Genomic DNA, 15,621 nt, shown 5'->3' with positions numbered 1-15,621 from the left:
CCCCACAACCCCCCCCCCCCCCAAAAAAAAAAAAAAAACCCCACAAGCATAAAAGTATAAAAGCTGAGCAGGGTAAAAATGGACTAAGACAGATCAGGTGTGTGCAATTCTAAATAGATGGGTTTTGAGACGTGATTTAAGAGTGGTGAGAGAGTGTGTGGTCCAGAGATCTGGTGGAAGTTGTTGGGATTCAGAGATTCTTTTATTGCTACCATATAACCTGCCTTATGATAAATGCATTAAGAACATGTTTTACAGCATTATTTTATCAGTAATATTTCTTACAGGGTTCATATTGCATTGAATATGTTTGTCATCACATTCATTCTATTCACAGGTTTAGTTCATTTTATACACATTGCATATCTGTGCTGATTTGGAGTTGATGTTCCATCCAAGAGGGTTTTAAGCTTCACTGGTGAGAGTGTCCAGGTGATACATGTTGAGGGAAGATGAGAACATAGCAGGTTAATTGCATGCATGCTTACAATACACATAAATCTAGCAACAGGCCTGAGCGAAGGCCCAAGTGTCTTCTGCTTTTCTTTGAGACCTGCTGCAATTCAGTGTACTTAGTGATTGATGACGAAGGTCAATAATTAGCCCTTAGAGACCCTGAAGCTTGAAGTTTATTACCTTAAAAGGCAGGTGTTATAGAAAAGAGAAGTTATATGTCTGTTTATAGTTATTAGAGATGTACAAGATGTACCCTTGTCTGTAAACAATGACTGTACACAATGTATTTTTGACCTGTGTTGACGTACGTGGAGGCATGATCCTCACTGCTATAAAACCTGCATCCATTGTATTTTTGTCAGAAGAAGACAGATGCTGATGTTTCTTCTCCGGTGTTAATAAACTCATCATTTGATTGCACTTTTCTGGGGCCTCCGTCGTTTGTTGTTCTGGTATCCAATTGATTGATCTCGCACGATAAAGTGCACTCCGAAGTCTCGGGGCAGAACAACTAAAGGCTCTGAGTCCCATGGTAGTCAGGCGAGCAGGTGGAACAGACAGAAGGGAAGCTGAAGAAGAGCGGAGTGTACGATGGGGTGAGTATGTATGGAGAAAATGGGTGACACCAGTACAGCAAACAAACATATATGGTTCAAAGAAGGTATGCCCACCTATGGATACATCCAAAGCTGTTGCCAGACAGCTCCATTCATGGCATCTGTCAGTTTCTTGATCTGCTGACGATCAACCTTTTATGCAGCATCGGCGGCCTCCCAGACACTGTTCAGAGAGGTGTGCTGTTTTCCTTCACAGTGACTCTCCCGCAGGCTCTCGGTGGGATTTAGGTGTGGTTTGGGACTGAATCCATGTGTCATTATTCTTTCATCTTTAAGGCCTGCGATGGAGCATTAGCCAGTATAAAATTCACAGTCTTCTTGAAAGATGCAGACTTTCTCATCTTTAATAACACCAGCCCACACCAGTACCCCACCTCCACCTTGGAGTCTGATTTGAAGTGGAAGAGCCACCGTCCATATCCTCTGTCAAGAGTCACTCTCATCTCATCGGTCCATAAGTTTGTCCTTGGATATTTCTTGGCCCAGTCTTGACTTTTCAGTCGGATATGCAGCTTCCGTGTCTCCGAGCACTGAACGCCTTTTACCATCTGGGCACTGCAGGTAGGCTGCAGTACTGGATTATGACAGCGCTGGAGGATAACGGCTTCCTGGCAGCTTCACATTTGATTCCTCTCCAATTTTTGGCAATTCATTCGCATCTTTTCTTTTCACAACATGTTTTTTGTGAACTTTTTGACTACTTCCAACAAAATGCTTGATGGTTCTGTGATCATGGCACATGCTGCACTCCTCTCACTCCTCTGAAAGACGTTTTACGTTTTTAATTTTGCTTGTCAGAGTCAGTCAAATCTCTTTTTTTGGCCTATTTTGCCCAAAGAAAAGACACTGCCAATTATTTATCTTCTATCTTGATATGGGGTGTTGATCTCCTTAGGCCGCATTCTCCCTCATTACACAAACGCACATCCCCTGACATCCCTGAATCCAATATCCATTCTAGTGTATACAGCCTGGAGTTGGAAATTATGCATAAGATAGAGAATATGGTCAAAATACTCAGAGGTGACTGTTCTGTACTGGAGGATTTAGAAGTTATCATTTCTAAATTGGACTTACTGAAGAGTAAGTGCTGCAGATTTCTACTTTCCAGATTTAAGAGGTTACACTTTGCAACAAAGGGGTGAAGAACATGCTGAACATAAAAAACTGAGTATTTACTTAGTTCTTGAATATTATTAGATCTGTCTCCCCTCACAAACCTTAAGTACAACTTAATTAATAGGGAATTTGTGTGAAACATGGAGGAATCAGCAATGCACAGATGCAGAAATAATGAAGGAGTAATGGAGAAATTGGGGGATTAGGTCTACTTACTGATAACCATTAAGTAATTGTTTATGTTTAATTAATGATACACTCATATAAGCTCTCTGGGCTGGTTGTTAATTAGTTCTGATGTACCGCTCAATAACCATCAGGGTGTTCCTGGCTTGTTCTTTGAATTTTGTGTCCTTTATTGTAAGCTATCTTCTGTGCATCGCAGCCGGGAGCCTTCAGCATGAAGCAGGTTCAGCGTTTAGCAAGCGTCACATTTCTTGACCTTGTTCTTGGCAATGACAAAGTGTTCAGGGTTAGATGTTACAAACAAAGAACTGAACTGTAATGCCATAAATGGGTGCTTTTTGTAACTCCACACACTCACAGAAATATCCAGGGAGATTTGGACATAGACAAATACTGTTGTTTCTGTGATGTAGCGAAGAACAAAGTAAGCATTACATTAAGTTTAAGTAAGACTTCACTGGCAAATAAATCAAATGTATACAAAGTGCTCTGTGTTTGCAGCCTCAGCCCTTCTTCTTCATCGTTTCTGCCGCTGGATATCAGCTTCTTGGCCAAATCCTGATTGATGGTGATCACAGTTTGCTGGCTTCTCCTTGTCCACCTGCTTTTAAAGGATTGACCACTAATCCTCAGTTGGATTAAGATCTGGGGAGTTTCCTGGCCACGGATCCAAAATGTGAATTTGATGATCTCCAGGCCATTTAGTTATCACTTTTGCCTCGTGATATCACATTGGAAAATGTGCAGATTGCCCCCAGATTGAGGATCGAGGGCAAGCAGAAGCCTGTAAACTGTGATCAGCTTCATCATTGATCATGCATTTAATGTCATAAGACTGGATTAATGGGAAATCTGGGGCAGCTAAGTGATTCTAAGCTTTAAAAACTCTATCCCTGAGAGATCACTTCGGAATGGTTGTGGTTTGGATGTGAGCGCCTGATGTGGAGCTGTTCTGTAGCATATCTCATCCGTCAACACCAACACTGGTATTGGCATCAGATCGATACTTTGTTTCTATCCTCTAAGTTAAGTATTTAGCCCACTGAACTGAGTTATATGCATTTTTCCTTATTTGGAAATGAAAAATATAACCCAAACATGTGAAAAATGTCTGAATCTTTTTGTGTCAACTGTCATGTCAATTTTTTAAATAGTCTTTAACACATTTAAACTACAGAAGTTGACCCAAAGTGCTTTAGAGACGGGAACATTTACATTCCAGGTCTCTGAAAGCCCAGTTTCAAAATGCATGAAATGCTGAAAGATGTGTTCTTTATATCAAGTAATTATTGTGAAAAGTAAAAATAAGTGATTTCGTAATCCTTGACGCAGTGCTTAGAATGTGCAACTTATAATTCATCTGATTAATCATGACACACTGGTTCCTTATACAGGCTGCCTTTATAGGTTAGAAGCATCGTTATCGGCAATACTGGCCGTGTTCATTTAATATCGGATCGATATTGCACAGCACTAACAAACAGCCACACACAGGACGCACCGCTATTGGTAATTTTCATTTTATTATAAAAACAGTATTTGAGTCCACAGTTTGTTTCCTTTGTACAGTAAAAAATATTAAATTAAACTCCCAAAGTTCTTAGCAGAAAGATAAAGAGGATGGAGTTCATGGGGAGGAAGCTCACCCCAACTCCCTCTCGAAGAAGAGGCGGGGGGGATTTAAAGTCCAAGGGAAGCAGCAAAGGGGACGAGGCAGAAGGAGACGGAAACCAGCTGCTCACATCACCTTCTTTTGCCTCAGTTCTGTGCAACACAGTTCATTTGGATCGTTATCCTCTGTTTACTTCAAAACAGCAGAATCCTAAAAACACTAAAACCCCACCCCACTCTTTTTGTTTTTCATATCCCAGCCCATGTACTCAAAATGTTACAGGCACACAGGTATGCGCCCCCCCTCCCCAAGCCTCCACTGCTCCATTTTAAGCGTCTTTAAAAAGGAAGGAGTGCACACACATTCGAGGGAGAGGGCTTTGCATGTTTGTGAGGCGGGGGGAGAAGAGTGTCTTCCAGCATGACTGATGTCCCAGAAAAACAAAAAGCTGTCCGGGAACGTCGGAAACACATCCGTTCAACACGTCAGACTCGGAGCAGACCCTCAACCTCTGCGAGAAAACACTGACATTTTCCCCAACTGGACAGAGTCGACTACAGACGTCTAAATCTTAACAGTCAATAACAAAAATATATTTCTATAGGAATAGTAGCAGTCTCAAGGTACATAACCCCGCCCCCTCCCAAAATAAAAGAAATAAATAAAGCAAACCCAAACATTAAAAAATAAAAAAGGGAAGATATGCATCATGTTTGGATCTACATTAACAATTATCCACATCACTCTGAAACAAAGAGTTTGACGAAAGCGAAACAAAATGTATATATATTTATTTTTTAAAAATTTATATGCATGAAGTAATTTCCTCTTTAATCCTCAACCACTTTTAAAATCTTAAAAACCATTTCTGAAAAAACAACGACAAAAAACCCCCCCAAAACAACAACAACAAAAAAAAAAAAAAAAAAAAAAAAAAAAAAAAGGCAAGCACTTGTATTTATCCCCCAAAAATATCACCTTTCGTGTACTCTGTAACAGGTGGCAGGATGGAGGTGGGTGGGGGTGCTAGAGAAGCCGTCTCCCTCTTTGTCCACAATTGGCAAAAAATATATATATATATTAACAGCAATAACTTACAATTCATTTATTCTAATTCATTTAACAACTGCTTGATTTATTGTTCATCTCCCATAGGAAGTTCAGTTCAATGCATCTTTATTGAAAACATTTTAAATAACATTTAATAATAGTATTAAAAAAAAGAAAGAAAAAAAAGAAAGGGAAGGCTGAATAATAACAGTAATACTGTCCTGGGCGAGTGCAGTTTGTGCGAAGGATCACAGAAAACTTTTAAGCTCAGCTTGACACTTTGAGTCCTACATGATGTTTAAAGGGTTGTGATTCATGTTCTGGCTGAGCGGGTCCTGGCTGTTGCCCCCCGGCCCGTGCAGACCGGCCATGCCACTCAGCTGGGACAGCATGGCACTCTGGTCTGAGCCAAATTGCTCCATAGTGTTCTGCTGCTGCTGCTGCTGAGTCGTTGGCTGCTGCTGTTGCTGTGAGGGAACTACCATTCCCGGGTGGTGCTGGTTCAGATGGCTTGAGTGTGGTGAACCTGTCTGCAACTGGGGGGAGATGTGGTGCGGGGAAGGCTGAGGCTGCATGCGTGGGGACGGGCTGGAGTGCGGCGGCTGGGACTGGGGTCTGGGTGATGGCTGTGGGGACCGCACCTGGTTAGCCAAGGATGTGGGCAGAGGCTGGCCCTGCAGGTGTGGATGTGGAGATTGGGCGATCTGCTGCGGCTGCTGAGGGCTCATGGGGTTACTGTGCTGGGCTGGTGACCCCCCGGGGCCCAGATGTCGCTGCTGGAGCAACCTCTGGTGGAGCACTTGTAGGGCCTGAGAAGGTTGGGGTCCACTTTGGGCAGATTGAGGGACCTGAGGTGGCTGCTGAGGGCCTCCTACACCCTCTCCACCTGGACCTGCATCACCCCCTGGCAGGCCAGCCATGGTATGTTGCTGCTGCTGCTGCATCTGGAGGTGATGCTGTTGTTGAAGCCTCTGCTGGAGTGCAGCTGTGGCCTGCTGCTGGGCCACGGAGCCTGGGTAGCCTTGCCCCTGCTGGCCCGGTGGACCACCTGGCTGCTGAGGACCAAGAGGCAGACCTCCAGGAGGACCTTGTCCCACAGTGGGAGGCTGCATCCCCGGCTGTCCCATGAATCCCTGGCCCTGTGGTGGCTGTGGTTGCTGAAACTGACCATGATTTATGCCCATCTGCTGCTGCTGCTGCTGCTGCTGCTGCTGCTGCTGCTGAAGATGGCGTCTCATGAACAACTCTCTAAGCTGAGGATTGCTGAGGTTTCCCATTTGTGGCCCCTGGCCCTGGATTCCTCTCCCCACTCCCTGCTGCTGCTGCTGCTGCAGAGCTGCAACCTGCTGCTGCTGTAAACCACTGAGCATTGGCCTCTGCTGCTGCTGCTGCTGCAGCTGCTGTACTTGCTGCAGCTGAGCCATAGTGGCAATGTTCACATTGGCCCCTCCCTGACCCCCCATGTGAATGCCTGACTGACTAACACCAGCAGCATTCAGGTTCATCTGTGATGCCCCACCTCCAATGACATTTCCAACAGGCCCCCCTGTGGGACCAGGTCCTCCCGGCACACCGCCTGGTCCACCAGGGCCCCCCTTATACTTTGATGCCCTCTGTTTGATAAAAGCAGCCATCAGCTGTGGATTTGACCGCAAGATGTTGAGGACTTGCTGTTGCTGAGGTGGAGAGCTAGGTGAGCGGAGCATCCGTAACAGCTCCTGGAGGGCTGCTTGGGGGAAGTTTCCACCAGCAGCGCTAACCCCCGGGACACCGGTGGCTCCGGGTACACCTCCCCCTGTGACCCCACCTCCAGCGCCTTGCTGCTGCTGCACCATATTCATCAAGGCAGCATGGCCCTGAGCCTGTTGGTGCTGCTGCTGCTGCTGCTGCTGCTGAGCGGCCATCATGCCAGTGTGGCCCATTTGGTTCATCATAGCTTGCCTCTGGTGGGGCGGTATCCCCTGGGCTGTCCACTGTGTTTGCTGCTGTTGTGGGTTCTGAAGTGGAGCTCCCATCCTCTGCTGCTGGAGCTGTACCTGAGGGGGCAGCTGGCCCTGTGGGATGTTACCTTGCTGAGAGGGCTGCTGCATGGGCCCGCTGGTGCCGACCATCATCCCCGTAGGAGCACCTTGCTGCTGATCCATGTGGGCCCGAGCAGCTGTCACTGCCACTTGGGTCTGCGGTGGCATGCCCTGGGGTCCTACCATGCCTACAGACCCTGGGTGTCCCATGCCCATCTGCTGACCTTGACCTTGTTGATGTTGAGAGTGAGAAGGCATCAACTTTCCAGCTGCCTGGGCTGCCTGTCTCTGTAGTGCCATCTTCCTTTGAGCGTCAGCCACCTGCTGAATCTTCATAGCGATTTCTACAGCTGCCGGTGGAGGGCCAGAAGGTTGCTGCTGTGGAAGGGAGGGCTGACTCGGCGGCTGGTTAGGAGGTTGCTGGCTCCCAATGTTTCCAGCCATGACAGCGCCACCAGGCTGCTGCTGTTGTTGGGGAGGCGTGGCAGAGCCAAGGACTGGTTTACCTTGGGACTGGTGGACCGGTGAGGAGCCTGGAGGTCTGCTGGAATATTGAGGCAAACTGTTGTGGTGCTGCTGGAGCTGCTGAGGGTTGGTCACTGCTCCACTCGGCTGCTGCTGTTGCTGGACCTGAGGAAGCATCTGCTGCTGCTGATGTTGTGGAGAGTTCATTATCCCACCACCACCTCCTCCCCCTCCTCCTCCTGGAATTTGCTGGAACTGATGATGAAGGGCAAGCTGGAGAGGCATCCCTCCTGGCTGCTGCTGCACTCCAGGACCAGGACCCATTCCCTGCTGCGGGACTGGAGGCATTGACTGAGTTGGCGTTTGAGGAGTTGGGGGTTGCGTTCCACCAGATGTTGGGGTACTAGGCGCTGTGGTAACGTTGTTTCCTGGTGATGGAAGTCCAACCGCAGATCCGCCCGGTGGCCCTCCAGCCGGCTGGGTCACCCGCTGCATGGTGGCCATCCTCCTCCTCAGCATCTGGGCCTGCTGCAGTCTGTGCTGCAGCTGCTGCTGCCGGAGTTTGTGCTTGATGTTCAGACAGAACGGGACAGGACATTTGTTCTCCTGGCAGTGTTTGGCGTGGTAGCAGCACAGAGCAATGAGCTGCTTGCAGATAGGACAGCCGCCATTCGTCTTGCGCTTGCAGCCCTTTGTGTGCTGCACAACTCGCTTCATCTTCTGACAGGACGGCAGGGAGCAGTTGGCATTGCGACACTGGCAAGCGTGGACCAGCGATTGGATGCAGCGCTGGATGCTGAGGCGGCGAGAGTCACCGGGGCTTTGAGTAGCTGCCGCTGCCTGGTTGCTGCTGTCATCATCCAGGCCAAGCCCCAGTTTTTCCATCTTGTGCTCATGACCCTTAGTGTTGTAGCAGGTGATGCACAAGTCGTAGTCCTGGAAAATTAGGCACAAATTAATAGTTTAATAACACAAAATTGATAGATTAACTAACATATGCTACTGTGAAATTAAAAATTGTGCTTAAAAAAAAAAAAATCATTTGCATCTTACAATATTTTGCATAAACATAAAGTACAGTTTAAATGTTTCTCACCTCGCAGACAGTGCAGTGGAAGCGAGTCTCCACGTGGTGTTTACACTCGTTGCAGGTATAGACGAAGCGGTCCTGGCTCTGGTTGTGGAGCTCCACCAACATACACATGGAGCTCCACTTGGACCTCCTGAGAGAGCTGAACTCCAAGTGCTTGTCTCTGGCCAGAGTTAGAAAGGCATCACGGCCATCCATCAGATCGCAGGCCATCAGGGGATCTGGGTCGGTGATGGGGGGTAGTGAGTTGGCGGTGGGACCAGCAATGAGGCGGATGACGAAGAAGACCTGCGAATTAAAACAGGGAAAATATTTAACTTAATATTTAACCAACCTTTAACAAGATCTGATTTAGTATTTTCATTCAGGAAGATAAAACTGAGGGAAATGTGTCTTTTTTCCCCCCCTGCAGATCAGTGAGTCAGTGTGTTTTGTTGTTTTTTTTTCAAATAAAATGTTACTATCATTCCACTAAACAATTTTGGTCTCTTTTAGTTTTGTTCTTTTGAGCCATTTGAGGATCATTAGAAGCATGGCTGCTTTAAATGACAAGTAGGTGCCACTCAGACCACTAGATTCCTGCTAGGTGTCACAGAACCGGACCTCTGAACTGGAGGAGACTTAAATGAAGCTGCTTGCTGAGTGGCTCCTTCAAAAGAATTTATTTCAGTGCGTGAAATTAAAGGATTTTATTAGTCTGTTGCATACAATGTATGGGCGCAACTTGCTTTTTAGTGTCAGCTGATAACTTCACTTCCCCCTTTTGTCCAGCCAAAAACACAGCTGACGACAGGTCATGATGGTATGGATGAAGCTTCAAAAACGGGAGCTCACAAACCAGCAGTGGCATAATAGTGGCTGTGTCCATCTTTTATATCCAGGCCATGAAACGAGGTGACTTTCTTGTTAATGGTTGTGTTGCCAAAAAGCATCTTTGAGGTCGCACTAAACAGACGGACTGTATTTTAATGCAGCCGTATAAAGTAAGTAATATCAGAAGTGCTTCCCAAAGCAGGTGCAGAGGGCCATCAGTTTGACGGCTGATAGTGGTACAAATATGCTGCAGTGCCATGTAAGAGAGTAAGCAGCGGCAGCTACGTCTAAATTAGACTTGCATACCTCTTTATGTTTCTCCATTGTGGCGTAAAGTTTCTGGGAAAGGTCGTTGGAAACGTTGGGCATCCCTGGTTTTTTCTTATTGGCTCGGCTCAAGCTGCTCTTGTTCTTGCTCGTCTTTTTATTGTTCTTCTTTTTGGCATTCTTGCTGTCTCCTTTTGTGGCCTGTGAATGTTTAAATGTCAATTAAGCAAGAGGACACCACCAGTATATATTGTGACAAAAATGAGCCTTAAACTGACGATTCCCTTGTTGAGGACCTTGTTCCACTCACATCTGTGCTCTCATTAGAGGTACTGTTCTCCTCCCTCTTCCTCTCCTCCTCCTCCTGTTCCAGTTCCTTGATGCTCTCCTCCAGGACGTTAGGCCAGAAGTCGCCCTCAAAGTATGGCAGCTCCTTGGCACTGGTCAGCCGGTCTTCTGTTGCCTGCTTGAAAATGTCCTAAAGGGACGACGAGGACGAAACAAGGTAATGCTGTTAATGTTAGAGGTTTTAGAGGGTCACACAAAGCATGCAAGGAAACTATTTTAAAGACAGTCCAGGGCGATGGAAACTGTAAGAAGCCACATGAAACTACCAGAGTACCTACAAGAACAGCTTGTAAATGGACTCGTTTGCTCAAAGAATCGAGGACAACCAGACGCAGAGCATGAGAATTAGGGCTAAACTGTCTCACCTTGTAATCATGGACTACGCGCTCAGACACAGCCTTGTCTAGCATCTTCTTGTACCATTCCTGCAAGCGTTTAGGCTTGGGGATCTTCTGGTCCGGTGGGTGACAGTGGAAGATGTAGTCATCCCCTTCACTAGGAGGACAGGCCCAGATATGCCCTGTTGTAAACCTGAGACAGGGAGACAAGGAGCCTTTTATATAAAACTGAGCTTTTCATGCAACTAAAAGACTTCAGAAACAGCAAATGTAACACAAAGAAAACTCTAAGCTCCTGTCTTACCCTAGCCTTTTGACATACTCCAGGTAGCCCAGCAGGATCTCGTGATAGACTGCAGTCCTGAGGTGTCGAGGTTTGAAGAAGTGCACGCTGTCCAGGTAGGAAATGTACACTCGCCTCTGATTGGGAGGAGGGCAATCTGAGCCATACTCTTGAACGTGCATGCCGAAAAAGCACACGTCCGCTCCGTCAACGTCCTCGAATGCAAACAGGGCTTTCATCCTGTATGGGAAAGAGTCGGCCATCTCTCCATTGTCCACAAACCTGACGGGTAACAAGATAAATAGGTGAAGAAAACTGGCGTGAAACATTATCAGCAAATGAAGAAACTTGACTGTGGGACGTGTGAACACAGACTACAGCCACGCAGCGCTTTTACAGAGTGAGCTAAAATCTGGTTAGGACAAAATTGTCAAAGCCAAAGTGGTTGGATGTTAAATGAGATGCAAGTAATCACTGAAATTAGGGCTGCTAAATTAATCGAATTTTAATCTAGATTACGATCTGGGCTTTCAACGATCATTAAAAATGACTGAGCCGATTATTAGCACCTCCCTCGTGCTTTACTCTCGCGCTGCTCCGTGTGGCAAATCAAGCGCACCTCTCTGCGTTTCGAACACGCGTCACAACAATTAAGAGGACCCGAGGGAAGCTCGGAAAGCTAAGCAGAAGTTATTTGGAGAGGAGAGGATAATGGCTGCTGAAGAAAGAATGCCGTTGGTTGAAAAAAGAGGTAAAACGACTTAAGTGGTGTGGAGACATTATGGGTTCGCAGAGTCAGACGTGGATCAAGTAGACATTGTGTGGAAACTTTGCTACGGTGTCGTAGCTGCACCACAGAGCAACACTACAAATTTATTCAATCATTTGAAGACCGCTCACAAAGTGACATACGATCAAACAATGAAGGAACATAGAGAAAAACTCTTGACAACACCTGCTTCATCCTCACAGACTTCCATTCACGCTACCCTGTACAACGCGACTAAATATCCCACCAGCTCCCAGAGACACAAGGAGATAACAAACGCGGTAACGTTTTTCCTCGCCAAAGACCACTGCTCAATTAACACAGTGAACAACCAGTATTATGCAGTACTTTGAAGTTCACTAAACATAGATGTTTACATTTTTCATTTATTTTTTATATTGCAAACATTTGCACTGTTATCAGTATTTGCACACTATTTTATATTATTTTTTGACATCTTTAAAGCCATTATTCAATACATTGTTATTGTTAAATAAATATCGTCAAATAATCGAGATCTCAATTTCAGTGAAAATAATCGTGATTATCATTTTTGCCATAATCGAGCAGCCCTAACTGAAATAAATTCAGATTGCAGCTTTCCTCCTTCTTGACTCACTGGACACCTGTTTTAATCTTTAATCTCCTCACTCACTGCTGAGTCACCTCTCATCTTCCTTTTTGATAATCTCATAATGATTTGCCTCTTTGCTGTGAAACTTAGGGAAGTATTCTTCTCACTGATTCCCTCAGGGATTCATACGGCGTTTGCATGCAGAGCCCGACAGATACTGAATATTTCGTCATTTAAAACTCTGATATATTAGCCGATGTTTTTTTATTCATTTCAGACACACAAAGCAGACACAGATTTACCCAACATTTATTATCTGTAGTTTTTCTTAATGAGTTCCTAATAGGATAGTATGAAAATGCAGTTTAAAATATTGTTTTATTGCACGTTTATCGGGTTTCAAACAAATGATATTAACAGGGAAGGTGCAGAGTGACCCCTAGAGGACAATATACACAACACTACATCTCATAACCTTGTTCAGGATGTTTCTCTCCTATCTTTTTTACTTTAATTTTCATTTAATGACCATTAAATCTTCCGGCGCCCCCCCGTGTGCGGCAGCCTGTTACAGCAGCTCTGCTCATTCTGAGTTTCTTTCTTATCTTTTTTCTTCTCGTAATTTTTATAACTAACGTATTAGTAATTAGACTCTGCAACCATGTTCTACCGTTTTGTGCTAGTTCTGGTCATTTTTCTTAGTTTTTTTCTACTTTTTTCACCCGTGTCTGGGGACCCAGAGCAGGGATCCTTTGTTTACAGTAAGGATCAGCTGTTAGCACTGCGTCCTGCAGCGGTACTGCCGGCGGACAGACTCGACATTCCAAGCGAGCTGAGGAAGAAAAGACGGGGGTGTCGAGCTGGGAAGGAGCGCCGTCGCCCGAGAAGGAGACGTTATCGACCATCTCTTCCTTCTGTAATTATTGGAAACGTAAGATCTTTGCCCAATAAGATGGATGAGCTCACGTCGCTAACCTGGTCACAGAGGGAGTACCGGCAATGTAGCATCATGATGCTAACGGAGTCATGGCTAACACCGCTAACTCCGGACACGAGCGTGACACTACTGGGATTCCAGATGCTGCGAGCGGACAGGATGAGAGAGCGGTAAGAGGAAAGGAGGAGGACTGGCAGTGTTTGTGAATGACAGATGGTGTAACCCCGGGCACATCACTGTAAAAGAACAACTCTGCAGCAGAGACATTGAGCTGTTAGCATGCGTCCGTACTACCTGCCCCGGGAATTCTCGCATGTTATCGCGTTAACAGCGTATGTCCCCCCCTCAGCCAACGCGGATGCAGCCTGTGACTCTCTCCACTCTGTGGTCAGCAGACTGCAAACACAATCTCCGAGAGCCCTTCTCATAATATCAGGGGACTTTAATCATGCCTCACTGAACTCCACACTGCCCACCTTCACCCAGTATGTGACCTGCCCAACCAGAGACAATAAAACACTGGACTCACTGTATGCCAATGCAGAAGAGGCATACAGTTCATCACCTCTCCCTCCCCTGGGCAGATCTGATCACAACCTGGTGCACCTTGTCCCTGTGTATGAGCCCTTAGTGCGCAGGGAGCCACCAGCCACCCGCACAGTACAGAGACGGTCGGAGGAGAGCGAGGAGGCTCTTAAGGATTGTTTTGAGTTGATTGTGTGGGAGGTGATCTGTGACGACCACGGAGAGGACATCGACAGCCTTACTACATGCATTACTGACTATATTAATTTCTGTATGGATAACACCGTACCTACCAGGACTGTACGGTGTTTCTCCAACAACAAACCTTGGATTACCCCAGAAATTAAAGCTGTCCTCAAGCAGAAGAGGAGGGCCTTCAAATCCAGAGACAAGGAGGAGTTGAAAAGGGTGCAGAGAAAGCTGAGGGGACTGATAAGGAATGGGAAGGACAGCTACAGGCAGAAGATGGAGAACCAGCTTCAGCAAAATAACGTTGGTGAAGTCTGGAGAGGCCTCAGAACCATCTCAGGCCACAAACATCAGAACGCTCTGCCTGGGAGGGATGTGAGGTGGGCAAATGAACTGAATCATTTCTTCAACAGATTTGATTCAGCCATGAGGCAGTCTCCAACATCGGCTGCAGACTCACCCACCCCCACTGTTGCTGTTCCACCTCTGACACTTCACACCTCCTCTATTCACCCTGCTCACTCCTCCCCACCCCCAACAACAGCATCCAATACACAATCAACACAAGGCTCCAGCCTGTCTCTCTCAACCACCCAGGTTAGGAGGGAACTGAGGAGGATTAATGGCAAGAAGGCAGCGGGCCCAGATGGCATCAGCTCAAGGTCGTCAGGTCCTGCGCGGACCAACTGTGTGGGGTGATCGAGCACCTCTTCAACCTGAGCCTGAGGCTGGGGAGAGTCCCACAGCTCTGGAAAACCTCCTGTGTTGTTCCAGTGCCAAAGACTTCACGCCCCAAGGACCTCAACAGCTACAGGCCGGTGGCTCTGACATCCCACCTGATGAAGACCCTGGAGCGGCTGGTCCTGGCTCAGCTTCGGCGCCTGGTGAGCTCATCACTGGACCCACTTCAGTTTGCCTACCAGCCTGGCATTGGAGCGGATGATGCCGTCATTCACCTCCTACATCGTTCCCTCGCGCACCTGGAGACCGCTGGGAGCACTGTGAGAATCATGTTCTTCGATTTCTCCAGTGCCTTCAACACTATTCTTCCCACGGTCCTGAAGGACAAGCTGGAGAACTCTGGAGTGGACCATCACCTCACACCATGGATTTTGGACTACCTCACCGACCGACCACAGTATGTGAGGACTCAGGGCTGTGTGTCGGACAGGGTCGTCTGCAGTACGGGGGCTTCACGGGGAACGGTTCTGGCTCCGTTCCTCTTCACCATCTACACTGCAGACTTCTCCCACAACTCCACCCAGTGCTTCCTGCAGAAGTTCTCTGATGACTCTGCAATAGTCGGCCTCATCACTGATGGGGACGACAAGGAGTACAGAGGACTGACTCAAGACTTTGTGGACTGGTGCCAGCTGAACTACCTCCAGATCAATGCCAATAAAACCAAGGAGCTGGTGGTAGACTTCCGCAGGCACAAACATCCTCCACTGCAACCACTGAACATCCAAGGTATGGACATCAAGGCTCTGGACAGCTACAGGTACCTTGGAGTTCATCTGAACAACAAACTGGACTGGACTCATAACTCAGACGCCCTCTACAGGAAAGGGCAGAGCAGGCTGTACCTGCTGCGGAGACTCAGGTCATTTGGAGTGGAGGGCCCACTCCTGAAGACCTTCTATGACTCTGTGGTGGCCTCAGCCATCTTCTATGGTGTGGTCTGCTGGGGCGGCAGCATCTCTGCTGGGGACAGGAAGAGACTGAACAGGCTGATCCGAAGGGCCAGCTCTGTTCTAGGATGCCCTCTGGACCCAGTGGAGGTGGTGAGTGACAGGAGAATGGCGGCTAAGCCGTCATCCCTGTTGGACAACATCTCCCACCCCATGCAGGAGACTGTGACAGCACTGAGCAGCTCCTTCAGTGGGAGACTCGCGGCACCACGGTGTGGGACGGAGAGATTTCGCAGGTCTTTCCTCCCCACTGCTGTCAGACTCCACAATA

The 15,621-nt window shown here is 47.2% G+C and overlaps 1 protein-coding gene across 2 annotated transcripts in view; it reads right to left on the bottom strand.

Annotated features, from left to right (window-relative positions):
* Nucleotides 1-3,882: 3,882 nt before the first annotated feature.
* ep300b (E1A binding protein p300 b) overlaps nucleotides 3,883-15,621 on the bottom strand; it is a 35,519-nt gene continuing 23,780 nt past the window's right edge. For both annotated transcript variants that reach the window (XM_039610907.1, XM_031749515.2), the window contains exons 25-30: nucleotides 10,687-10,947; nucleotides 10,410-10,575; nucleotides 10,007-10,174; nucleotides 9,736-9,897; nucleotides 8,623-8,904; nucleotides 3,883-8,462 (exon numbers count right to left, since the gene is read on the bottom strand). In XM_039610907.1, the coding sequence (XP_039466841.1) occupies nucleotides 5,328-8,462; nucleotides 8,623-8,904; nucleotides 9,736-9,897; nucleotides 10,007-10,174; nucleotides 10,410-10,575; nucleotides 10,687-10,947 (4,174 nt within the window). In that variant the 3' untranslated portion in view covers nucleotides 3,883-5,327. The remainder of the gene's footprint in view (nucleotides 8,463-8,622; nucleotides 8,905-9,735; nucleotides 9,898-10,006; nucleotides 10,175-10,409; nucleotides 10,576-10,686; nucleotides 10,948-15,621) is intronic.

The sequence above is a fragment of the Oreochromis aureus genome, linkage group 4, assembly GCF_013358895.1.
Source record: "Oreochromis aureus strain Israel breed Guangdong linkage group 4, ZZ_aureus, whole genome shotgun sequence".
NCBI lineage: Eukaryota > Metazoa > Chordata > Actinopteri > Cichliformes > Cichlidae > Oreochromis > Oreochromis aureus.
Note: the sequence above shows the minus strand (reverse complement) of the source record. Positions and strands in the feature narration are given on the sequence as shown.